This window comes from Corythoichthys intestinalis, chromosome 5 (assembly GCF_030265065.1).
Source record: "Corythoichthys intestinalis isolate RoL2023-P3 chromosome 5, ASM3026506v1, whole genome shotgun sequence".
NCBI lineage: Eukaryota > Metazoa > Chordata > Actinopteri > Syngnathiformes > Syngnathidae > Corythoichthys > Corythoichthys intestinalis.
This window is the reverse complement of record NC_080399.1, coordinates 7,036,094-7,063,386: the sequence shown is the minus strand read 5'-3', so window position 1 is coordinate 7,063,386 and position 27,293 is coordinate 7,036,094. Positions and strand designations below refer to the sequence as shown.

Here is a 27,293-nt window from a genome sequence, read left to right as displayed (position 1 = left end):
TGGTGCCGTTTTATCTATATATAGAGGTAAAAGCAAGCGTAAAATGAGTAGAGTGAATTTTGGCAGTCTATGGAGCCTTTTTCTAATTGGCTAAAGCCTTAAAATCCCTCTCTCAACATTTAGAAATATCGTGAGAAGCAATTTGGGGAAGAAAGGCAGTGGTTGATTTTCCACCATGTGTTATTTCCCAACGCAGAGAAGATATATCAATTGGTGCCACTACGCACAGTCATGGTTGCACTTCCCATCATGCAAGTGGGCAGAACAGTTAAATGGCTACAGTATCATTTACTGAAAGCTCAACAAATACACTAGATGGCAATATTTAGTCACAATATACAAAGTCACATTTATCCTTTAAGAATTACAAGTCTTTCTATCCGTGGATCCCTCTCACAGAAAGAATGTTAATAATGTAAATGCCATCTTGAGGATTTGTTGTCATAGTAAACAAATACAGTACTTATAAACTGTATGTTGAATGTATATATTCGTCCGAGTTTATTCATTTTTTTCTTAATGCATTGCCAAAATGTATATGATCGGGAAAAATTATCAGGAATGATTGGAATCGAATCGAGAGCTAAAAAAAAAAAGCAATCGGATCGGGAAATATCGGGATCGGCAGATACTCAAACTAAAACGATCGGGAAAAAAACGATCGGAACAACCCTAGTAAATATCCCATAATACAATGAGGACAGCTACTCTGGTGCAGCTTATCTATGAACAAATGTTGTTTTCGTGTCAAATTTGGTGGGTGGCGGCTTATAGTCAGGTGCACCTTATAGTCCGAAAATTAAGCTGATATTAGGGCTGGGCGATATGGCCTTGAGTACGTATCACGATAAATTGAGCAGATTTACCTCGATAACGATAAATGACGATAAATTCGCCCAAGCAAACTGTTATATAATTTGAAAATTTGAATCAATGCATGGAATACAAATTAACAGTTTCTCGTTAAATTTATTTACCAGCTTTCAATTTAACCATTGCACATGCAGTCTAAACATTAAGTATTAAAAAAATCTTGTAAACAATAAGAATTCTTGTGTGAACATTTATAACAGCTTGTATGACTTGAAAAATATCATCACTTGAATTTCATTAAATTCATTCCGCATTATTATACACTAGATAGTGGCATACGTTTAGATATTTAGAATAGATACAAATACGACACATCCACCCGCCCCCCAGAAATTATACTTAATTAAAAAATAAAATGTTTCACAAACCTTTCCTTTCTTTTATTCGGCTCAATTATTTACATCTTATGATTTTGGAAATCCTTACAGTATGCAATAAATAATATTCCTGTTCCCAAACACTGTGCTTACTGTACTGTAATTTTTACAAAAAATAAACAATACATAGTTACTCCCTGCCATCTAGGACGAGCCACTTACAAGACTAGCACTGTCGTGTATTACAAATACTGCTTTGAACATATCTTCACAGACAAAAGCAATGACACAGGCTTAAAGAGGTCAACTTTAATTGTGTAAATCACACTTAATGACGACACGATCTCCTGGTTGAAATAGACGACATCCACTTAATTCTATTGAAGATATGTAATGCTGAGGCAATTTGTCCACTTTACTTTTAAAAAGAAACGTGCACTTTTTATCCAGTAGATGGGGCTCTTGCAGTGTGTCAAACAGTGATTCAATTTAGGGCAATTGTCTTAAAAGTGGTTCATTGTTTCAGAAAGCCTCGGTTTTTCCATCCCTATCTGGAACCCGTCAAGAGTTTACTTAATGTCGGGTGAAAGTTTGGCGAAGCTAACTTAAGCCCGACTTCATCCCGTTTACTTGTAGCGTTAGCCGCTAGCGTTAGCAGCTAGCGTTAGCCTACCGGGCTTCTGTTTGATTGGCTTCCTGAAAACCATGTGACTCCTAACGTAAGCACACTGTCTGCTTTCTTAAAGGGAAATGAACATAGCCGAACAACACAGTCAAAGCGGGATGAAAAGACTATATTTTCTTCTTTTATTAAATTACCGAATTTACCGACATGGTCAAAATTACGTCGGTCATCGTGAAGAATTTCGGTAACGGTAAATTTTCGGTTTACCGCCCTGCTCTAGCTAACTATAAAATGTTTTTCTTTGTGTTCGTTTGATTCTAATTCAATACACGACTTTGTAATGTTAATACAGTCTACATAAATTATTTTGCTGGTGGTGTGCTTTGGGATTTTTTTTAATGAGATAAGTGTGCCGTGGCTCAAAAAAGGTTGAAAAACACTGCTCCAGCTTTTCCAAATCATTTGCAAATGTTGTTAATTCTCCCCCGTTTCACATTCCATCACGTCTCTGCTGTCCTTTATTTTCTATGCCTTTTAAGCCCCTAGGACTTCAATCATGATCCTGTATTGACCTTATCCTGTCTCATCTTTATGCGTTTTCGTCATCTGTGGAGGTTACACATAACATAAAAATGCATTTCAAATGTCTGAAAGATGTTTAAAATTGGTATGTGGTATCTCCCTTGGTTCACTGAATGGCGCGGGTGACGAATAACAAGCGACAATAGAGCCGTTTGTTTCTATTTTGACGCATTTCCTGTGTCTGCGACCTCAACAGGACGGCCCGCGACTCTCCCACACTGTGCGATGTCACCAGGGAGATGATGGGTTATGGGAATTTACAAGCACGGTTTTAGGGTCATAAAACAGAAGATGTGCAGCCATAAGCGCACACAAGGCCAAGATAGAGGCGTAGATCACGAGGTATTTTAGCTTTCTGAATGCCGTCGTAGCCATTTTCCGCCACACGACACCGGGCACTCCACTGGCCTTTTTATCTGCTAACCAGAAGGCATTAGGAGTTGATTTTATTTTGAGTTGGCACCATGACGAGAATGAATCATCACAGTGGTCTGCTGAGTTGCATGTGGAAAATAGCAATATCAGCGTAAATATAGGACTTCCCTCCAGTTTGCTGTGACACATAGCGGTACAAAGAACCACAAAATTCACAAATTGATTATTTGTTAGCTTACTTGACTGCCATTGACAGCGATAGGTGTCCAATCCAGCTAACAGCTTCTCAGTTCAAATAGATTAGACGTCTAACGTCGTCAGTGGCGCTAAAATATTCGCCGCTAACCCTCTAACTTCAAATTGGTTATAGCAATTTAGCTAACATCAATACTTTACCTTGTGATGGTGATCGTAGAGGTGCTGTTGTGGAACACATTCCACTTTTTCTTCCTGGTTAGGTGGGAAATGATCCCAAACTTTGGGCAGGCTTGTCTTTTACAGACTTGTTCCTCCTGGATCTGATTTCTACACGCAGTGGCGACTGATGTAACATAAGTCTGCGGGGGAAAAAAATGACCTCTGTGAAAACTCGAGGGAGATAGTTTGCTTTAACTTTCTTATTTTAACCAATTATTAGTATTTAAGTCGTTGTGATGGCCTCACTAATTACTTTTCAACGTCTGAGCATTAAAAAAGATTTTTGATGCTAATAGAGCTGTCCCGACTAGTCGACATCGTCGATGATGTAAATGCGTCGACGAGCACAACATCCCGTCGACGGTTAGTGAAGAGTTGAAAAAACATACGCGTGGGAAGTTGAGAATGACGGACGCGCGGTATGCAAGTGGGGAAAGCGGCACAAAGCCAAAAAAAGGCCAAACATTGATTTATTTCAACGAAACAGAGGAAGGTACACTGTTGTGTCCTGTCTCTTCAATGCCATGCTTGCATACCAGGCTGCACGTGGGCTGTGAATGAACACCTAAAGCGCCGTCACCCAGTTGTAATTTTGAAAGATGACAGGAGACGACAAGCTGGCAGATCGTAAGTCCGCCTAACTCACTAACGACATGTTTTATTAAAGTTGCTAAGCCTGTCGTGATATGCAATGAGTCCATTTATCGCACAGTAAATAAAAATGAGGGCGTTAATTTTCACGGCTGCGTTTTATCGCTGCGTGTGTGCGTGTTGATGGCATATGAGACTCCAGTTCCTTTCACAGATGTTTACTGGTCATCAACATGCCGTAGAATTAAATTTCAGACATACAAAATAAGGAAACACATCTATATTAAACACTTCAAACGTTAGCATTGCTACATTGAGGCTAATGGGGAAAAAAGGGAACCTACTTTTACTTTAGCCTGCTATAAAACATTGGCAGTCTTCTGCAAAACGCAAACTTGCTGTTTAATCATGACACTTTAAATATGAAAAATCGCTGGTTAACAGCATTTGCAAATAAAAAAAAATATTATTGACACCACATGCAATGATGAAAAGTGCTTTTTTTGCGGAGTGTGAAGCTTACGGTTAACGGTTTAAAAAATGTACTTCCGGTGAACATTTCAAAATAAAAGCACACCATGTTTGTCATATAAATAACGATTTCTGGAGTTAATCCCACATATTTACGAATTCAGATTCTAAAACTTTCAAATGACACCCTTTAAAAAATCTGATTGGCAATGCATAATAATTATTATACTATTATATAAAGTAGTATACTATAATATTAATGCTAGATATTTTTTTTAAGAATTGTTTTGAATCATGTTGGAAAGGCGAAGTCAGTGTTCTGAATCTGTTTACATTCTATTCTTTTGCACTAGTTAATGCTATCAGCATTTGACCTCATTGTTTGTGATTTATTAAGGTTATTTACGTGTTTATTTGTACTTTAATAAAGAATCTAAGCGTTCGAAAATGTATTTGTGAATTGATAAGTGTCAACAAAAATTTCATTGATAAATTAGTAAAAAAAAAAAAAAAAAAATTTGATTAGTCGACTCACTGTAAAGATAGTCGGCTGACTAATCGGGAGAAAATTAGTCGTTTGGCAGAGCCCTTTCTCCTTCTCTTTTTTTAATTTGATAGTTTAAAAAAATAGCAGTGAAAACAAACCACATTTTAAGTAAACATTAAGATTAAATGACCCTGCCTCTTGCACCCACTTTTCAGACCCAACATTTAAAACAGAAGACTTAAAATACATGAAAAGTCAATAATAAAAATGAAGTAAAATATTTAAACAAATAATAATAAGAATATAATGAATGGTGTTTTCCATTGTATATATAGCATTATGCCAAATGTCTTTTAGCATGCTGCTAGTACAGTATATTACGCTCTATTAAAATACAAAATTTATCTTGAGTTAGTTCTGTTGTTTCCAAAACTCAGAATCAGTGTTGTTTTCTTCAACAATGACGATAAGAAAAATATTTCGTCGACATACAACTTTTAACGATGAAGTCACGTTGACGAGCTAAAAACGTGGCTTGGGAGACTAGAACACAACGATAGAAAAGCCAGTTTTCGTCTGAAAAGACGACAAGATGAAAATTATAATTATCCGAAAAACTTTTTATACAACACTAACAGAGGCCTATTAACCTGTTGTTCTCCATTCTATTATTCATTCATTCCCTTTCCAAGCCGTTTATCCTCATGAGAGTCACAGGGGTGCTAGAGCCAATCCCAGCTAACTATGGGCAGTAGGTAGGCGGGGGACACCCTGAATCAGTTGCCAGCCAATTGCAGGGCACAAGGAGACTGACAACCATTTGCGCATAGAACTGTGAGGCGGACGTGCTAACCACTCTGACACCGTGCCACCCATTCTACTATTATTACTTGAAAGCAGAATGTTTGTGCTTGGTTTTTGATCAGTTGAAAAATTGAGCCCCAAAACCGTGACTACACTTCAGTGAGACTTATAGCCCGAAAAATACGGTACACATTCTGTTGTTGAATGTCCTTTTACAAGCATTTATTTGTTTGTTTTTTAAAGATCGGGTCCGATCACGTCATTTTCAAAGTATCGGAATCGGCAAAAAAATATCGGACATGCCTTTTTTAAATATATATACAGTGGTACCTCTACATACGAAGTTAATCCGTTCCAGGACCTTGTTTGTAAGTCGAAATGGTTTGTCGAGCAGGATTTTCCCATAGGAATACATTATAATTCCATTAATTCGTTCCACAGCCCAAAAACCTTCACTAAATCCTTAAAAAATACTGCTGGTACTATTACAAATGGCAATTACACATAGCAAAACAAGTAAATTATAAATCAAAATCGGAATAATAATAATAATTCCTGCATTAATGTAACAAATCGGGTTCTAATGTGGCGGACGTTTTTTGCTGACCCTGAACGCACCGCGGGGCTGACGTGCCAGAGACAGACCGGTGAGCTTGAGTTTCACTTTCACTTTGAATGTTTTCTTGAGAACACCGTCAATTACGGCAGACAGAAGGTGTTTTTGTTTTGAATAAGTTGTGAAATAAATGATAAAAATGTGGCGAAGTTAGCGATTTCTCTGGAGATGTTACCACAGTAAGAATTGTCAACTTAACTTATAAAGACTGGCGAACGATGGTCGGAGGAGGACCGTGGAGATGTATTGTTGAGCCATTTCACGGATGCCCACCCTACGCTCATATTTTTCTGTCATTTGCATCTTCATTTAGAAGGTAAGCGTCAACTTTTTCCTTGTTTTACCAACTGTACCAACCTTTTCTGAAACCAGTGTTGATTTGTCACACAAGAAAATCCGCCGTGCATTCGTCTGCGGTGCTGCCATTGTCGTCGTATTTCGAGCATGTCGTCGGATGTAGAAACAAATGGCGAGTCAAATTTTACGTCGAATGTCGAAAAGTTCGTGTGTCGAAGCGATCGTATGTAGAGGTACCACTGTATATATATTTTTTAATTAAATCGTTTTCTAATTGTATTTAACGTTACAGACAAAATGTCTTATATTCATCCAGAGTCTTGCGTTTTGGCTTAAAGTAGGGCTATCAAATTTAGCGCGTAAACGGCGGTAATTAATTTTTTAAAAATTAATCACGTTAAAATATTTAATGCAATTAGCGCATGCGCTGCACGATCCACTCATGCATTGTCGCGTTCAATCTATAATGGCGCCGTTTTACCTATATATAGAGCTAACAGGCAGCGTAAAATGAGTAGAGAGAATTTTGGCAGTCTTTGGAGCATCATTTTTGATTGGCTAAAACCTTAAAATCCCTCTCTCAACAATTAGAAATACCGTGGGAAGCAATGTGGGGAAGAATGGTAGTGGTTGATATTTTCCTTAACACCCTATGTTACTTCCCAACGCAGAGAAGATATATCAATTGGTGCCACTAAGCATGGTCATGGTTGCACTTCCCATCATGCATTTGGGCAGAACAGTTAAATGGCTACAGTATCATTTACTGAAAGCTCAACAAATGCACTAGATGGCAATATTTAGTCACAATATACAAAGTCACTTTTATCCTTTAAGAATTACAAGTCTTTCTATCCGTAAATCCCTCTCACAGAAAGAATGTTAATAATGTAAATGGCATCTTGAGGATTTATTGTCATAATAAACAAATACAGTACTTATTTACTGTATGTTGAATGTATATATTCGTCCGAGTTTTATTCATTTTTTTCTTAATGCATTGCCAAAATGTATATGATCTAGGGCTGCAGCTATCGAATATTTTAGTAATCGAGTAATCGAATGAAAATTCTATCGATTAATCGAGTAATCGGATAAAACAAATATATTTTTAGGTGAAGAGCAATTATAAATATACATGAGAAAACAAGACATTTCATCTAATCTTGAACCATTTTCAGTCAATCAATGTCTTTATTTTCGATGTATATTGTTGAAAACAGCCAACAATTGCATCTCAGATGTAACTAGAATTAAAAAAAAAAAAGACTAATTCACTGCTTTCACTCAAAAAACTTTTAGATCTTATTAAAAAAATATATATATATATAGATCTTACCTAAAAATGCCGTTACGCTTGATAACACACATCACTTAAAAGTTAGGATTTTTTCCCACGTGTTTCAATTGAATTTCTCTTTGTGTCAAGCCATTTTTAAGTTCTAGTTAAATTTTAAATTAGTCTGAACTGTAAGTCCTGATAGGATTTTGAGGTTTTGCAGTGTTCAAAATAAATGTATGATACAAGCTGTATTGGAGCACATTAGGGACCAGTGCTACTTGGTGTTTTATCCAGCAATGACTACTGAGCTAAAATTGATAGTTAGCATGATTAAGTTTTTATTTTACACCCTCATCACTCCACAATGCTATGTTATGTTAAAGGGCTAACGTTACGTGAGCTAGTAGCGACAGTAACGTTAATCTTATTTAGTAGCGCTTAGCGCTCTTTATTAGCGCTTAGCGCTCTTTATTAGCGCTTAGCGCGCTACGGCTTTAAGATGGCGGCTGTTTACTAACACTGCCCTGACGCGGCCGAGTCTGTCATTTCGCATCTAGTTCAACATACATGTGATCTCTAAGAGACGCATCAGACGCTATCTGTTACCAACGTAGCATCGTGCGGGCTAGTATGTAGCAACGTCGGCGTCGTTTGTGGCGGCTGTCCGCTGCAGTAAGTTTTTTTTTTTTACTTCTTCCTCTCCGCACGTGACCGCGCGTTGTCCCGCATTAAAAGTAGTCCGAGCAAAACGTGATGCTTAGACCTGTCAAAATAAACGATTACTCGAGGTGAATAAAATTACTCGGATCAGTTTTTAAACTCGAGTTGCTCGAGTATTCGTTTCAGCTCTAATATGATCGGGAAAAATTATCAGGAATGATTGGAATTGAATAGGGAGCAAAAAAAAAAAAAGCAATCGGATCAGGAAATATCGGGATCGGCAGATACTCAAACTAAAACGATCGGGATCAGATCGGGAGCAAAAAAACATGATCGGAACAACCCTACAAAATGCTGCCCCAAAATCAGGCCTTTTTTAGCTGCAAGAATCACCAATAAACTTTGTAATATCCAATTGAAATGAACAAACAACCTCTATCAGTCATAATTCAGCTCCAACATATTTGTTCCGACATCGTGGTTTGCTATCGCCACATGTGCAGCACTGTAAGGGCTCGAGGCAGATTACAGCATGAATGAACGCAATTGAAAAGGCAGCGGCGCCACGTTGCGTCACGCTCGAGGAATGTGATGAACCTGCAAAGTAATTGTCACCCAAATATAACGGGATATCCAATCACATCTTTAGCTGCCTTTGAGCGACGGGAGCACGTGTATGCAAGGGACAGGCACTTTTCTTTCAAAAGGTTAAAACCCAAACGCTTACTCAAAGCAAATTTTCAACAAGTGCTCTGATGGGAAGCGCATGTTGAGTACAATGAGGGGGTCACACCTGTTGATACAAATGGCTCTATACTACACCCCTCACAGCTGAGTGTGACACATGTTCCTATATGTACATAGGAAGGTCCGATAGAAACAGGTGGTCTGCACATGTGCACTGAGTCTATCTGTATCACAGTATGGTATGAAAATCTGCGTGTGACAATATATTGAAATAGTGATATATCGCGATTCTTTGAATCTCAAGACAGTGGCGGACCAAATGTGATAAGGGCCCAGGTGTGTTGAGCATAAACGGGACCCCTCCCAAATGGGGTTTTGGAATTTTTGGTGCAAGTGACAATTATTTCGCTGGCCCTACCAAAGTTTCGTAGGACGCTCAAGATGATAGTCTAGTATGGGAGTGTGGGGGGGGGTGCAAGTGGAATTTTTTTTGCGGGATCCTCGAGACAACATAACGTAACGCATGCCAGTTTTCATCTGACGAGACGAGAATGAGACAAAAATGCACTCGTGATGTGTTGCACACCCGCCCCCTTCCCGACTCACCAGTATGTCGTCTCCAGTCTCCATGAAGGCTTGCACACACGGTAAGATTTGTATTCTTAGCGAGAGACAATATGCAATGTTGCTTTAGGTCTGTGTTGAGTGATCACCACACAATAAATGTAACTCGTAGCATTAGCATAGCATTCATGTTTATGTTAACAATAGGCTAATGCTAATGGCGAGTAACCTCTTAAACTCTCGGGTATCATTAATATGATAAATAATGAATAAACAATCGGAAGAATCGTTTAATTTTGCCAGCTCTAAGCATCACGTTTTGCCGGGACTACTTTTCATGCGGGACAACGCGCTGACGTCTCGTGCGTAGAGGAAGAAGCAATTAAAAAAAAAAAAAAACCTTACTGCAGCCGACAGCAGTTACAAACTGCACCAACGTTGCTAAAAACTACGCCCACACGTTGCTACGATGGTAGCATGTAGCTTCTGATGCGTGTCATAGATATCACATGTACGTAGAACTAGATGCGAAATGACCAACTCGGCGGTATTAATAAAACAGCCGCCATCTTAAAGCAGTACACTTCTCAGCGCTCATAAATAACATTAACGTTACTGTCATTTGCTCACGTAACGTTAACCCTGCGGGGGGCTAGGTTTCTATTCATTATGACCACTGTCGATGCGTGGCTAACTCTTACATACAGGCTTTATTTAATCTGTGAAAACAACGATGTAGAGTGATTAGGGTGTAAAATAAAAACTTGATCATGCTAACTGTCAATTTTAGCTCAGTAGTCATTGCTGGAAAAAACACCAAGTAGCACGGGTGCCTAATGTGCTCCAATACAGCACAGCATAGCATTTATTTTGAACGCTGCAAAAACTCAAAATCCTATCAGGACTTACAGTTTAGACTATCTTAAAACTTAACTAGAACTTATAGCTTGACACAAGTGGAAATTCAATTGAAACACGTGGGAAAAACACCTAACTTTTAAGTGATGTGTGTTATCAAGCGTAATGACCTTTTTAGGTAAGAAATTTTTTATAAGATCGAAAAGTTTTTGAGTGAAAGCAGTGAATTATTGTTTATTTTATTTATTTTTTTGGTCACATTCGAGATGCAATTGGCTGTTTTCAACAATGTACATCGAAGATAAAGACATCGATTGACTGAAAATGGTTCAATATTAGATGAAATGCCTTGCTTTCTCATTTATATTTATAATTGCTCTTTACCTAAAAAAAATATGTTTTATCCGATTACTCGATTAATCGATAGAATTTTCAGTCGATTACCCGATTACTAAAATATTCCATAGCTGCAGCCCTAAAACAATGTACTGTTTTCCTGCTGAGTAGGGTTGGGCATTGTTTGAATTTGAACGGTTCCGGTTCCTATTAGAAGTTTCGATTACGGTTCCAAACGATTCTCGATTCCGATTCTTTTAATAGGCAGGGTAAAAAAAATTGCATAGTTTATCATAATTTCTTCTCGATTATTTTTTAAATTATAGGAATTTTCAATTAACTTTGATATGAATTTCTCACAGGGCTATTTTTAACTTGTATATAAATATCAGTCTTTGAACTTGTATATGATGACGTTTCTTTCCACAAGGGTGCATTTTCACAAAGATGTTATTTTTCAAAAGCTCACGGAGAAAACATTTACACATATTCTTTTGCCTATGTTTTAGAGTGTCTTATTCTGCAGGCATTTATTGTATTGTATCGTTTGTTTTAGGTGGTATTTCTACAAGTTAGTTAAGGGCTGAAGCGGGGAGTGTTCTGTAGCTTGATCTTAAATTGAAAACTTTTAAGTTTTATTTCTTACTAAACTGATTTACTGTTCAACCGTCCACAAGATGTCCCTATTGTAACTCCGGACTCTACAGTTTTTCTTTGGTTTTACTATGTGCGCTTGGCTTCCCCTAGTGGTGACTTACTGGAAAGCAGCAGGCAAAAGAATATTACTTCCGCTGGAAAAGAATCCTTGAAGTGTACAGGCGCTACACACCTCCTCTGCACTACATATTGTTGGGAACCCTTGATAAAACAAAATCTGTAAGTTTGCACGTTTTCACAAAGGGTCTGATATCATTTCGGTGTGTTCATTCTGTTACTTTGTTGTCATTTATGTGAAGCAAGTTTTTGTGCCAAGCTAAATTAGCCACTTCATTTGATTCGCTCATAACAGAGCTAGTCTTCATGTGGCTTCTTCTTTGTATTGTTCGGCAGCTATTTTTCCCGGTCGGCGGTCAGGGCATCGAAACTTGGAATTGAAATAAAAAAATTTGAACAGTTCCGGGAGAACCGGAGTGTGAGTCCTGGATCCCATCGATGCTCAATGCCCAACCCTACAGCTGAGTGTGTATAATCAAGTTGGCGATGTCCTTGTAGATCGACACTACATTATGTGCTCGTCTGTCAATGTTCGAAAATTCGAAATGCAGTAGTTGGAAACCTTTATTAATTCAATCAATCAATCAAATGTATTTCTATAGCCTTTTACAAAAACCTGAAAGGCCCTCAAAGTGCTTTACAACAAAGACAAACATGGTTCATAAAAGATAAAAGGAAGAAAGGTACTATACTATGACATTAAGAAAAACAAAACAATTCATCACGATAAAAGTCAAAACAGCAAATAAAAAAAATAAAACAGATAAAATCAAAAACATTAAATCCCTAAAGAAATAAAACCAGGCTACCCTAGTCAGGGGGAAAAGCGAGTCTAAAAAAGTCCGCCTTTAACCGAGATTTAAAAAGGCCTAGCTTGGTAATGGTGCGGATTTCGGGGGGTAGGCTATTCCACAAACTGGGGGCAGCAACTGCAAAAGATCGGTCCCCCTACAGTTTAAATCTTGACCTCGGAATTTACAAAAGAATCTGGCTGTTAGAACGAAGAGCCCTGCCAGAGTTACGGAGGGTTACCATTTCTGATAAATAGGGAGGAGCCTGGCCATTAATAGAATTAAAAACAAACAGTAAAAGTTTGAAATTAATTCTAAAATGGCCTGGAAGCCCGTGGAGGGGTGATAGCACGGGGGGTAATATTGTTAACATTAACGTAAAATTGTTAAAAAAACCGAGCAGCAGCATTTTGAACAAGTTGAAGACCAGAAATCGAGGAGTTGGGAAGACCACCATACAGTGCATTGCAGTAGTCCAGCCTTGGGCTTATAAAAGCGTGAATTGCTTTTTCAAGGTCGTGGCGACTATGAAAAGGCTTCACTTTGGCCAAGAACTAATCTGTTTTTCAAAGTTGAGCCAGTTCTCAAATATCACTCAGAGATTTTTAACGTGTCTTAAAAAAGGGAGCCAGGGCGCCAGTGTTGGGCTCAAGGGCATTTATCATGGAAGGTGTGCCAAAAGTATAATATTCAGTTTTGCTCTCGTTAAGATGTAACTTTTGTGCTAGCCACTAGAGGTGGGAATCTTTGAGCACCTAACGATTCGATTACGATTCAGAGGCTCAATTAATTTAATGATGTGAATCAACCGTTAAAGTTGTTAAAATTGCTATCGTTATTCCATAATTTCCCTTCTGTCTACTTTCGACATGTCAATGTTTAAAACTGTTTCTTCATTTAAAGACAGATTCAAGTCAAGATTTTGTCGATTTAGGAGTATTTTAGATAAAACGTTATATATGTTCGCTGCAACAGAGCCTTCTAGAGAAGTCTGCTGCTTTAACCCTTTAACACCGAACGTGTCGGCAGCGACGCGTTCACGCATGTCGTCTTTGAAGCTTCGTCACGCTGTAATTATGTCACCCACGTGCTGCTGGTTGGTCTCGTTTGAAAGTACGGAATTTGATGTCCACACCAATTTTTATTTGAAGTCAATCGACCCAGAAAACCGGGAGATAATGTCATTTGAGTTTTATAGCTTTATTGCACTCGTAAATATGCATTAAAACGCTGCATGGACCATATATCTATCTCCATATTTCCATCATTTCTTGTCCTTTTTCAAAACCGAAAGCCGCACAAAAGAATACATATATCCCAAGAGCCGTTGTGATGTCAGGAAGGGCGAACCGAATGTGGACATTTTTAATAAATTTCCGAGCGAGGCGCCAACTAAGGAAAAGGAGGCATGCTGAAGCAAGCAACGACCAGTTTGAGCGAGCGACTTTGAAACGTGCAGAATAAATCTAAAACTAAATTTAGCGTAAGCTAATGCATTATTTCATTAACTCAAGGAAGAAGATGAGCCGTATTTGTCGTTGTTTTCCTGGGATGAGTCGGCGTCTCGGCAAGTAGAAGTGACAGGCTGACAGCAGCGCGCAAACGGCAAAAGAGTAGGCTGTGTGACGTTGTGTGTGACGCAGCTCCGTGTCCTGTTCATACATAAGCTTTATTGAGTTCGCAAAAAAAAAAAAAAAAAACTTTATTGGGTCGTATGCCAGAAAATTTTGAATTGAACTCAACTACTTGTCAATATTTTTGAAATAACTTTTTTTCAATGTTACATATATTTTTTCTTCACTATAATCTTTTCAAATATTATAAAGATGAGTGTTCGAGAAGCTTGGTTGCATGTACTATATACTTTAGATAAGGTGGTGGGTATAATACCTAACTTCAAAAGAGATATCCTCCAAACCCTTTTTGTGTTAGATGATATATAAATATTTTTTTCCTCACTATTTTGCACTGTATATAACCCGTTTTGACCATAGTATGTGTAAAGGCCAAAAACGCCTATGACCATACTTGCTGTTTGTGTTGAATTGTCAAACTAAAACTATTCAATCTTATTTTTTTCTATTGAATGTTTGTCCTAACAAGTAGAATAAATATTATCAAGCTTCAAAACGTTTGGTCGAGCATGTTTGGTTGTCAATGGGACATCAACATTACAAATTTTGAAAAATTATTTTGGGATTTTTTTGTCTTTTTGGGTCCAAAATGTGGATTGTAATTGGTCAGTGAAGAAAACAACAGTTTGGACATGAAGTTCAAGGTGTCCTTACAAAAGGGGCCCAACCTGGCCATTGTGAACAATTTTTTCTTTGAAATATAAAGGCAACATCAAATGCATGCAAATTCGGCCAAAATAGGCTTAGGTGTTAAAGGGTTAAGATGGCGGCTGTTTACGACGCGGCAACTACTGTACGGCAAGTCTGTCATTTCGCATCTAGTTCTCTTTATATGTTTTAACACTGCCGTCGTCTGTCATTTTGCATCTAGTTCTACATATATGTGATATCTATTATAGCCGTATGTGTCCGTATGTTTTTAGCAAGTAGCAACTGGGCGTTGTTTGAAGCAGCTGTCGGCCGCAGTCAGGTATTATTGTTTTTTTATCTAGCGGCATGAGTTGTACATTATATTTACTCCCGGTCCGTTCCTCATTGCGTCCCGAAGACCACGCTGACTGTGTTTTAGTTCTGCTTTACCTGGTATAATTCAATAATTGGAATTTGGATGTTTGTGAATCTTTCTCGAATCTTTCACGGCCGAATCGCGAATAATCTAAGAATCGGAAATTTTGCACGCCTCTACTAGCCACTGCTTCACATCGGACATGCACTCCGTCAATTTAGTGAGAGTTGTACGTTGGGTCTCAGGGGCAGATACAGCTGAAGGTCGTCAGCATAAAAATGAAAAGAGATATTATGTTTTTTTTTATGATTGATCCTAAAGGTAAGAGATAAAGTGCAAATAGAACAGGTCCTAAAATAGAGCCTTGTGGCACCCCGCAAGACAGAGAAGTGTGTGAGGAGGAAAATTCCCCAATCATTACCGAGAAGGTCCTATATTCCAGGTACGATTTAAACCATTGTAGAGCGTTACCACGGATACTTACGAAGTGCTCTAAGCAAGATACAAGGATTGTATGGTCGACTGTATCGAATGCTGCTGTGAGGTCTAATAAAACAAGGATAGCTGAGTTTCCATTGTCCACAGAAAGAGCAATGTCGTTGTGCACTTTTAACAGTGACTCAGTGCTTATTATCTAATTGATCTTTGGAAGTAATTTTTTTTAAAATTTAAAGTAAAAATCGACTAAAACTAGATGAAATTAGTCTTAGGTTTTCGTCAACAAAAACTAGATGAAGACGAACACATTTTGCAATGATTAAGATTAATAAGTATTATCGTCTAAAAGACCAAGACCAAAATTAAAAGGGTTTCCAAAAACAACACTGACCCAAACACCACATTACAGCTACACGCATCAGCTTACCTTTCTGTTTGAGCCTTCCCTCACCCAACCATGCCCACTTTAGGCCCGCAAACCGGGCGGTAGCACCCGCCGAACCCCCTGACTTCCTCCCCTGCCTGAAAAGGTTATCGACATGAGCCTGTCAAGAATTGATATCATTTTAAAAAGGTGTTACTGTTGATTTTGAGACACTTCCCATCATCTGTGGACATTCCTGCGTCACTTCCGCTTCAGTCAACCAAAATAAACTTAAAGTGAACAAGAAATGCCTAAAATTCAACAGAAAGTATCAAAAACAAACAGGAAATGACCTGAAATGCCCCAAAATTACCTCATTGGCTGTTTGAAGTGGGAGGGATGGCAGCAAATGAAGATCTGTTTATTCGCTGTTCATTTGCTGCCACCCTCCCATTTCAAATGGATTAGACGTTCACTAACTCATTTCAATTCACAGCAGAAAACAGCATCAGGGTTGCCCTCTGACCTGCTAGATGAACGTCTAACCCCCCCACAAGTTCAGTAGACAAATACCAAAAACTGCTCTCATCCTGTTTTCACTTTGTTTCACCTTTTGCCCTCTGGCAGACACAAACAGACTCAAAAACGGTTTCTTTCCCAGAGCCATAACTACTCCAAACTGTCACATTCAATAAACATCACACTACTGTGAAAAAGTGATATGTGCTGCCATTACTGATGCAACGTGTTGCAATTTTTGTAGTTGTGTTGGTTTTTTAATTTGTATATCCACTCATCTTGTAATAACTAGCACAACCGATTTTTTTAACACTTACTGTACAGCCCGTAACCGTTTTACAAAAGGGATTATTTCAATTCCCATGTCTTCTTCACGGGAAAAATCTCAACAGATTGTGTTGGACATCGGGGGTTCCACTGTACCCCAAAATCATGAACAAGCTGCATCCGGCAGTTCGCTGTCAAAGACAGAATACCAAAACCAAATCCAGTCTTTGTTACGCCTCTTCAACTTCCACATTCAAAGCTTTGTGCGCTACTACAGTGTTTCCCCCCTTCATGGCAGGGGGGCGTTACGCCTCCCTCCTCGCCTTCCACTGGCTGAGCCCTGCGGGGATCTCCTATCTCATTGGCTCCATCGGTGCACACCGGGGAGGATACGGGAGGTTCTCCTTTGTTTACGTGCTGGCTGGGAAAACCCAATAACAACTGTTACCTTGGGCAACCAGACGATCCCCAGTTATCCAGACGAGAGCGAGCGCGCGCATTCCAACACAAAAGTGATGTGTCGATCAACAATTTCTGATTCCTTAGAGCCTTGTGCATATATTTAATTCGAAAGGCAACACAGAAACAACACACTGAAGTTGTGTTTAGGAAAAGATCTTATTTATTCTGGCTAACAAGGAGCTTAATCCAGTCCACGACAGCCTAAAATGTTAAAGGTACGGCCCGCGGGTCGGAAATAACCCGTCACGGGGTGCAATCCGCAGTGTTGTTTTACCAGACAGCCACGTTGTAGCTCAATCCTACAGTACATTCAAAATGCCTTTATTTTGAAATGTATTTTTTATAAACTGAAGATTTGTGATTTGTGTGATCAGGTGCGTGCACTACTGAACTTGGCTCACTTTCGTGTCCGCGGTTACGTTCGTTCATTTGCCCCCTTACAGTCAAAATGGATTGAACTAGAGCTGAAACGAATACTTGAGCAACTCGAGTTTAAAAACTGATCCGAGTAATTTTATTCACCTCGAGTAATCGTTTCATTTTGACAGCTCTAAGCATCACGTTTTGCCCGGACTACTTTTAATGCGGGACAACGCGCTGATGTCACGTACGTAGAGGAAGAAGCAATTAAAAAAAAAAAAAAAAAACTTATTGCAGCCGACAACCGCTATAAACGATGCCGACGTTGCTAAAAACTAGCCCGCATGATGCTACGGTGGTAGCAGGTAGCGTCCGATGCGTCTCATAGAGATCACATGTATGTTGAACTAGATGTGAAATGGCAGAATCAGCGGCGTTAGTAAACAGCCGCCATCTTAAAGCAGTAGACTTCTAAGCGCTAATAAATAAGATTAAAGTTACTGTCACTCGCTCACATAATGCTAGCCCTGCAAAGGGCTAGGTTTCTATTAATTATGACCACTGTCGATGCGTGGCTAACGTGTACATACAGGCTTTATTTAATCTGTGAAAACAGCACTGTAGAGTGATGAGGGTGTAAAATATTACACATTATTACATCAAAATATTAATAATATCAATTTTAGCTCAGTAGTCATTGCTGGATAAAACACCAAGTAGCACTGGTCCCTAATTGGCTCCAATATAGCAGTATCATACATTTATTTTGAACACTGCAAAAACTCAAAATCCTATCGGGACGTACAGTTTAGACTAACTAAAAACTTGACTTAAAAATAGCTTGACACAAATCGAAATTTAATTGAAACACGTGGGAAAAACACCTAACTTTTAAGTGATGTGTGCTATCAAGCGTAATGACATTTTTTGGTAAGATGAATTTATATATATTTTTTTATAAGATCTAAGTTTTTTGAGTGAAAGCAGTGAATTTTTTTTTTTATTCTAGTTACATCTGAGATGCAATTGTTGGCTGTTTTCAACAATGTACATCGAAAATAAAGACATTGATTGACTGAAAATGGTTCAATATTAGATGAAATGTCTTGTTTTCTCATGTATTTTTATAATTGCTGTTCAACTAAAAATATGTTTTATCCGATTACTCGATTAATCGATAGAGTTTTCAGTCGATTACTCGATTACTAAAATATTCGATAGCTGCAGCTCTAGATTGAACGTCTAGCGCCGTCAATGATGTCAATGAGTTAACAAAGCGTGACCCAAAATTCCCCCAAAACCAACAGGAGGTGGCACCAAATGAACAGGAAGTAACCTGGAAAAAGGCATGTGCCGGTATGAGATTCTGACGGTATGATAACCTTAAGCCAAAATATCACGATACCACAATTATAGCTTTAAAATGTGTTACTTTGAGAGATCTAATTTTAAAAAAAAAAAATTAAAAAACTGTTTTTGCATTGAACAGGATTTTTATTTTTCAGATGATATTAGCAAATTTCAACATAGGTATATTGTTAAGTTAAAGTTGGTATTAAAAAAATAATAACAGAAATATTCTAAATAAATTTAAAATAAATGCAGTCCTATAGCTGAGCCATAAACTTCATTACCAATTGACGTGACACTTCGTCATTCTTTGCGTAACGCCTTATCAGAGGGGGCCGAGCTTCATTTAATAATAGCCGAAGACGGCACACGCTTATGTCAGATTTAAGCTTGGATTTTTGAAGAACTACGAAAGCTGCACCGCATACAAGCAGGAAGGATTGTCTCAGGAGTGATTTGTTCGTTTGTTCGAGGATTCAAGGTAAATATTATATCTTTCGTACCATGCACGCCTGATTGAAGCATTTATTCGCAGGAATTTTCTTCTTTGTTTCCACATGGAGGCGGCTAATTTTCGTACTGGACTAGCCTCATAGTTGGCAATATTTACGCAAAATAAATGCTACCTGCACGTATTTTTGCTTTTAACCATGAGGCAAGACTGTTTTACATCAATATCTTTGAAGAATTCAGGGATTTAAGCATTTATTCACAAGAATTTTCACCAGAAAAGCTCTTGTTTACGCCAGGCGGACGCTAGCCTCATTCGCTAGCAGAGTAGCATTGTACTTCGACAATATACGTAAAATAAACGCTAACTGCACGGTTTTTTTGCTTTTAAGCAAGAATCGAGACTGGTTTACATCCATATCTATAAAGAATTCAGGGATTTAAGCATTTATTCACAAGAATTTTCGCCGGAAAAGCTCCTGCTATGCCAGACGGCCGCTAGCCTCATTCGCTAACACTATATAGTGTATAAATATAATAAAGTTATCAATAATCTCTTTACATATTATTTATAATTGATTCTGCATGTTTTCCTCAAGTATTAAGTTTCTGATGTTAAATTGAGTGATTTATCAGCTATTGAAAACTAATAAAAACTAAAAAAATAAGTTGCTATTTTGGTCAAAAACTTCTACGTTAAATATTGCTATTGATCCTGAAAATATATGTGATTATCTCTGCATTTGGTGATCTTTGTGCATCTAGTGTAAAATCTGAGACTTCAATAGCCATTTTAAATTGTGTTATACCGATATAAAAAATAATTAATCAGGATTTTATCAGGGAACAACCTTGAAATTTTTTATGCCGCTGCTCATGGAGACTCATATATGGCTAAGGTAGGTGTGCCCGTTTTGGCTTTAGGTCGGTAGCAGCTTTGGTTTTCAAAATATTTTAATTTCAAGTTTTTGAAAATAGCTCACAGCCACAGCTCAACATTAGAACCATCAGAATGTAAATAACTAAATTATTTTCCATAAAAAGCACGTGTGTATGACTCGTATAATGTTTACATTATACACACACACTCTTTCTCAACACAGACAGTTGCCAGAGAGGAAAAAAACACCACATGCTTTACCACCGCTAGACACACTAAACACACTGGAGCAGAGGTTGCGCTAGACATTTTCGTTGTCTGTCATTTTGACTGACAGGGTCATAAAAATCCAGTCATAATCTATTTTTACCAGTCACTTAAATTTTTAAAATGATAATGATGACATATTCAATAGTATTTAGTTTTCATTCATTTTTAATTAATATTGTAACGCTTGCTTGGCGGCGAAAAATTAGACACGGAAGTTGTATTTTTCTCCCCCTTTCTTACTCTGCTTACCGCCAACACCAACAAAACAACTCCACTCCCAAAGAAAAAGAGGCAACTATATAGACCCCAATCATCAACGTCACACAATGATCTTAATTGTGGTTGTCAGCCCAAAATCTTCTAAATATATATTAAATGCATCTTACCAGATATAAAATGACTACTACATAGTCTGTGGATCGTTTGGTGCCCAGATTTCTTGTCGAATTACAGCAGTCCATCTCGCTCTCCTCTTCGGGTCTCTCAGAATACGGTAGAATTTCAAGTCTCTCCGTCTATCTTCTCTGTTACTGCAACCAACCGCCACACACTTCTTCGCCATTTTGATTATTAATGTTAACGAGCAGAAAAACACGCCGTAATAGGAGGCATGTACGTAGCGGTAATGTGTAAACACGACGAGCAGACGGAAAATATGGCGGCTCCATTCAGGGGGCCGGAGTTTTGACGTCATGTGATCGATCATGTGAATCTAGTCCACCAATTGGATGACGCGCTGGCACACCGGGTGCACCAATAAGAACGTCGCGTTGATGTGTCAATCACTGTGCCGCCGCCGTGATGCTACAATATTCTGACAGAATAGCCAACGACTTCATGCATCAAGAGAGACAATAGCTAATTAATATGCTCACTCGCCACCCTGTGGTCTGGGGTGTGAATTGCAACCTGTCAAAATGACGGACAGACTTCAGTTTTTTCCGTCACCGTTTTAAAAAAACGGTCAACGACGGAAAATATTCGGTTAACGCAACCCCTGTCCTGGAGTGGCCTGGCCAGTCTCCAGATCTCAACTCCATAGAAAATCAGTGGAGGGAGTTGAAAGTCTGTGTTGCCCAATGACAGCCCCAAAACATCACTGCTCTTGAGGATATCTGCGTGGAGGAATGGGCCAAAATACCAGCAACAGTGTGTGAAAAGATTGTGAAGAGTTACAGAAAACATTTGGCCTCCGTTATTGCCAACAAAGGGTACATAACAAAGTTGAGATTAACTTTTGGTACTGACCAAATACTTATTTTCCACCATGATTTGCAAATAAATTCTTAAAAAAAAAAAAAAAATCAAACAATGTGATTTTCTGTTTTTTTTCCCCACATTCTGTCTCTCATGGTTGAGGTTTATCCATGTTGACAATTACAGGCCTCTCTAATATTTTCAAGTGGGAGAACTTGCACAATTAGTGGTTGACTAAATACTTATTTGCCCCACTGTATACTGGAAGGGCTGGCTGTGAATGCTCATCTTCCAGTGTCATTGACGGAATATTGGACATCAAGCACCGTCAATGGCAGCTAGCCAGTTAACTTATTTAGTCAAAAAATAAACTTGTCCTGCCAACATGAGATCTAATCTCCGAAAATGTGGCCAGGGAACCAAAATGACTTTGACACGCCAGTCCTAGACACTCAATCGCTCTATACTTCAACCTCTCAGAACTGAAAGGAGCTTGGACGATGTCATCCATTCTCCAGGATCGCTGCAAAGTGGCCTCGCACGCTAATGAATCCATATCGAGAGTGAAGCCTGACAAACACCGAGCCCAATCAATTGGGTTCTTTGTGAACGCGGCTTCTCGATAGGTGTGTTTTAGTCTCGATATTCAATTCTTATCTTATCTCATTTATGAGTGAATCAACATACAGTGCCAAGCAAACAAAAAGACTCTGCGTGTCTGACTTTTACATGCCGCGCACGCAGCGAAAAGTCAATACCTGAATTGTGGCTTTATAATCTCGAGCCGCAGGGCATATGTAAACTGAGCTTTTGTCCTGTTGCATGATTGCATCATACTTGTTTACTCAGTGTGATAATAGTTCATTCATACGGGGTAAAAAAAAAATTAAAAACAGCAGAAGGCCAAAACATAAAAACAACAGATTTCAAAGAACGGCTGTAGAGGCATGCTAATCCAGTATTGTGTACTGTAGGTCAAAACTCGACAGCCTTGCTTTTCAACATGTACAGTATTTTTTGGATTATAAGACAGTTTTTTTGTTTTCATAGTTTGGTCGGGGGTGCAATTTATACAGGTATTGCCCACGTTACGAACTACTCAACATACGCAATTTTGACTTTACGACTCCAAAATCTCATCTGACATTTTTTTTTTATCACATTAACAATTGTACCTCGCACTATCTTAATTTTTAACTTTACTTTCATAATATGACGTGTTCTGTCCTCACTAAATGTGATGTTGTTCAGCTTTACAGACAGCAAACAAGCCAATTGTGCTTTTCCAAGCTTTTTACTTCCTGCACTTTTGAGAATTTGTAAAGCTGTAACACACATATGTACATTTATGTTCAAAACGACACGCATTTTAACAATAAAACACTTAAGAAAAAACAATTCAAATGTCCATCTAGTCTGCTCAATATGTAAATTAAGTAGATTAAATTAGCCTAATTTGACGAACAAAAGCTTATATGCTGTGAATGCTAACGTATTTACAATTCTCAGAGCAAATCCCTCACACGTAGCTGCACAAACTGTAGCTCTAAACTTAATTACAAATGCATACAGAAACATATATTAGCTGAAACAACTTACAGCCTTATGTGAGCCAAAATGTCAGAAATCTGAATCTGCTCCTCAGTCATACATGGCGACAGTCCAGCCAGACACAATGCTGCAACAAGAGGGCAATCTATCCTCTTTCATTAAATAAAAATACAATCCTTTTGGATAGTTATTTTGAGATTTAGGTGTACTTATAGGGTTAATTCCAATATACGCGGAAATTCGGGTTACGTCGCCAGCAGAGGACGGAACTTGTCCGTAACCTTGGGACTAACTGTACTCTGGAGCGACTTATGTGTGAAACTGATAACACATTATTATATCATAATTTAATAATCATGTTATTAATGCTATAGTTATATTAATAACTCTTAATATCTATGTTACGTTAACATACGTACATTCTTGGTTCGTTGTTTATGCGTCATGTAATGTTTGCATACTTTTTCAGCCTGTTGTTCTCTATGGTATTTTTATCTTAAATTGACTTTCAACATGACATGTCTGTTCTTGGTGTTGGGTTTGATCAAATAAAGTTCCCCCCAAAATGCGACTTATACTCCGGTGCGACTTATGTTTTTTTCCCCCTCTTAATTGCACATTTTTTGACTGGTGCAACTTATACTCAGGTGCGACTTATAGTCCGGAAGGCACGGTCATTAAAAAGTAAAAAAAAGTAAAGAAAATTATCTGCATGATACGTTGCTGCAGTATTTTCAACATTGTAATTCTAGTCTTGGTATCCCACATTTTTGTAAAAAAAATAAAATTAAAATAAATAAATAAATAAATAAAGGATCAAACTTTCTGTTGAAAGCATTGTTGTTTTTGTCAACAATGACTATAAGGAAATGATTTCGTCGACGACCAATTTTTTCATTTCAATGATGAGACAATAATGAGCTAAAAACATGTCTTGGGAGACTTAAAATATAACGAGACGAATACCAGAGACAAAAATGTGCCATAGTTTCTGTCTTATGTTCACAATGTGTGTCATTTTGTAATTGTATATGTAGTTAGTCAGCCTGCATCGTAGCAGTGTTTGGTTGTGTCACTCAAGTAACAAGCTGTGCCCCCACCAACTGGTGTCCTCTCCAGGCTTGCTTGTTTTGAAACACATGCTAAGATTTGTTTTCTTATCTTGCCAGTAGAGAATACGCAATATTGCTTTAGCCTTTGAAAGGTCTTTGCTGCATGATCATCACAAACTAAATATAACTTCTAGCGTTAGTACAGCATTTGCGTTAGCTTTAGCATCAACTTTAGCATTCAAAGTGTTGTCTTAAATTCTTTGACAAGTTTTTATTTTTATTTTTTTTTACATACAGTTCATAGCATACAGGTGAGTATAGTTAATTGAAAACAATGTACTGTTTTCCTGCTAAGTGTGTATTATATGATGGTCTTTAAGTGCCAAACACAAATCGAACGCAATTCAAAAAACATAACGGCAAATTCAAAAACATAACGGCGTATCACATAAAATTTTTTTTAAAAAACATTAAAAAACAAAATGGCAAATCAAATGAAAAAAAAAAACAACTACGGATAAAAAAACAACGGCAAATAACAAAAAACAAAACGGTGAATGACATAAAAAAAAAAAAAACGACAACTAAAAAACAATGACAAATCAAAAAATAAAACTATATGAAGGAAGCGGAAGACGTAGGTACTACTATAAAAAAGAAAAAAAGTTAACTCACCACTGATTGGACTGAGGAACTAGGAAGTTACTCCGCTTCTGGAGTGGAATTTCAAAATAAGCATTACCAAAGACACGAACGTGGACGTTGTGGTTCGTACGAAGCATGTCCAAGATGACTTCATATGTATGTCCCGAATAAAATGTTTGAAATGTTTTTTAAAAATCATATTTTGTTATCTGTCGCTGTGGTTTTTGTTTTTTGGTTAGGTGATTTGCCGTTTTGTTTTTTTATTTGTTTTTTATGTTACTTGGCGCTGTGTTTTGTTGGTTTTTTTTTGTTATTTGATTTGGCATTCTGTTTTTTAATTTGTTGGGGGTTTTATTTGCCATTTGGTTTGGGGTTGTTTGTTTTTGGTCATGCTCTTTGCCGTTTTTTTTGTTGTTGTTTTGTTTGTTCGTTACGTAATTTACCCTTGTGTTTTTCGATTTGCCCTTGATTTTTTCGATTTGCCGTTGTGTTTTTCGATTTGTCCCTCTTTTTTTTTCTTCTCCAATTTGCCCTTGTGTTTGGCACTTTACGGCCACCGTCATATTATCATCACGAAGATGGAATTGTCCTTGTAGACACTACAATATGTGCTCGTGTGTCAATGTTCATTTGAAATTCTTGAAAATATCCATTTATTTTTGAGACAAAAACATTTTGTGGAATTGTCGATTAAAACTAGACCAAATTTGTCTGAGATTTCGTCAACGAAAACCAGCACATTTTGAAATGACTAAAATATGAAATATTTGTCTAAAAGATTAGGACGAAAAACAAAAGGGCTGCCAAAAAACAATGCTGGTTCAAAAGACTTCAGTGGGTCAAAGTCCAGTGAAATATTGGCTTTAGCTTTTAGCTTTACAGCGGGTGTTTTTCACCGCGTTTGTCCTGTTTGAGCAAACACCGATCGATGTTTCAATGAGTTCAACTGGCATTGAGGGAGCAGATCTATTACTTATCTACTGATCAAAATATCTGATTTCACGTGTATATTTTCGCCATTCCCGAGGACATCACAAGTCTACAATTTCATCGGGATTGCATCTCGTGAACCACGAGACACATTTTCAGCCTCAGACATACATATTGCTCACACACATGCTTTTCACACAATGCTTCAAAGCAAGTTTTTGCTATGAAAGCAACTCAAACACTTCAAGGCATTTTTTGATTTGCACCAACAACAAAGCCTGAACTCTAAACTCAACAGTCTCAAGGAGCGAAAGTCTTGGGGATCACAGCATTCTGCTGACTTTGCGCCCACAGACGGACTGTTTTCAGATTATACCGTCAACACTGGCGCGGTCACCCCTCGTGGACGCACACCCAGATCCTTACCCAAATACCGTGCTTTTTCTAGGTCAGAACACACACCGCCAACTCGGTAATGATACGTCCCGAGAGTTGACCCAGAACCACTAATGGACATGTAGCGTCTTCCAGAATGGAAACTCGGGGTATTTCATTCACGTTGAAATTCCTTTGAGCGCAATCACCAAAAAGGCATTACAATTGTTAACGCTGGCAACGACAACAAAAAAGTCAGTGACAGCATCCCACCCTTACGGGAAACAAGAGATGGAAAGAAAAGAGAGGGGAGGGGGTTCAAAGATCAGAAAACAGATGTAAATCCTTTAGCAAACGCCACTGCAAATGACTAACACATGCGAAAGCGCCTTCGACTCGCAGCACGTCAGGACAGATCCTCGACGGGACGGGAACCCCACCGGCTGTCATTTGCAACTGTCACAGCTGATTCCAAGAGAAAGTTCAAGGGTCAAAGTTCCACATTTCACCACCTCCTGTAACAGTAATCTTTTGAACACAGTCAAATGTAACCCTGAAAGTTTGTATAAGTAATTTTGGTTAAAGTTTGACTTAAAACTAAGAATGCATGTACATTTTAACAGACCTGTTGCTACATCAAATTGCACAACAAGGTGGCCATGATGAGAGCACACACGCCCAGTGTACTTGTACATGTACTTGCTTGCCCAGTGCGATGCCCACTGATAGGCTCCAGCACCCCCGCGACCCTGATGAGGGTCCAAAAAACGGATGGATGAATGGACAATTCAATACCAGACATTTTTCCCCCCCCATTCATCTTTAAAGTCACCTCTTTGAACCAAGACATCTCCTGCGCATGTCTTTTCTTTAATATACGTGACAATACAACGCACGCAAACATTAAAGAGTATTCTATTCACGTTTTCCACCTAAATATTAAATAATTATACATTTAATTGAGCTAAATAGTTGGCTTTGTTAGCAAAACACACCGTTTCAACTACTAAACATGTTTCTACTCCCGTCCCGTTCGCTGACGATCAACAAAAGGAGAACAAAAGAGTTTGTATTTTTAAATTCTCCGTCATTTTTCGCTACTTATTTTCCTCTTGTGTATTTAGGTGAAGCTAAAAAACCCTTCGCGTCTCCATACAAAAAAAGCGGCTTTAAAACACACCATTGAAGCTCAATCA

General features: G+C 38.2%; 1 protein-coding gene across 4 annotated transcripts in view; it reads right to left on the bottom strand.

Moving 5' to 3' along the window:
- The window catches only part of LOC130915915 (protein FAM107B-like), a 68,874-nt gene that overhangs the window by 41,315 nt on the left and 266 nt on the right, over positions 1-27,293 (bottom strand). For 2 of the 4 annotated variants that reach the window (XM_057836142.1, XM_057836145.1), the window contains exon 2: positions 3,169-3,329. The exons of the other annotated variants lie outside the window; for them this stretch is intronic. In XM_057836142.1, coding sequence (XP_057692125.1) covers positions 3,169-3,208 — 40 coding nt within the window. In that variant the 5' untranslated portion in view covers positions 3,209-3,329. The remainder of the gene's footprint in view (positions 1-3,168; positions 3,330-27,293) is intronic. 4 annotated transcript variants of the gene reach the window in all.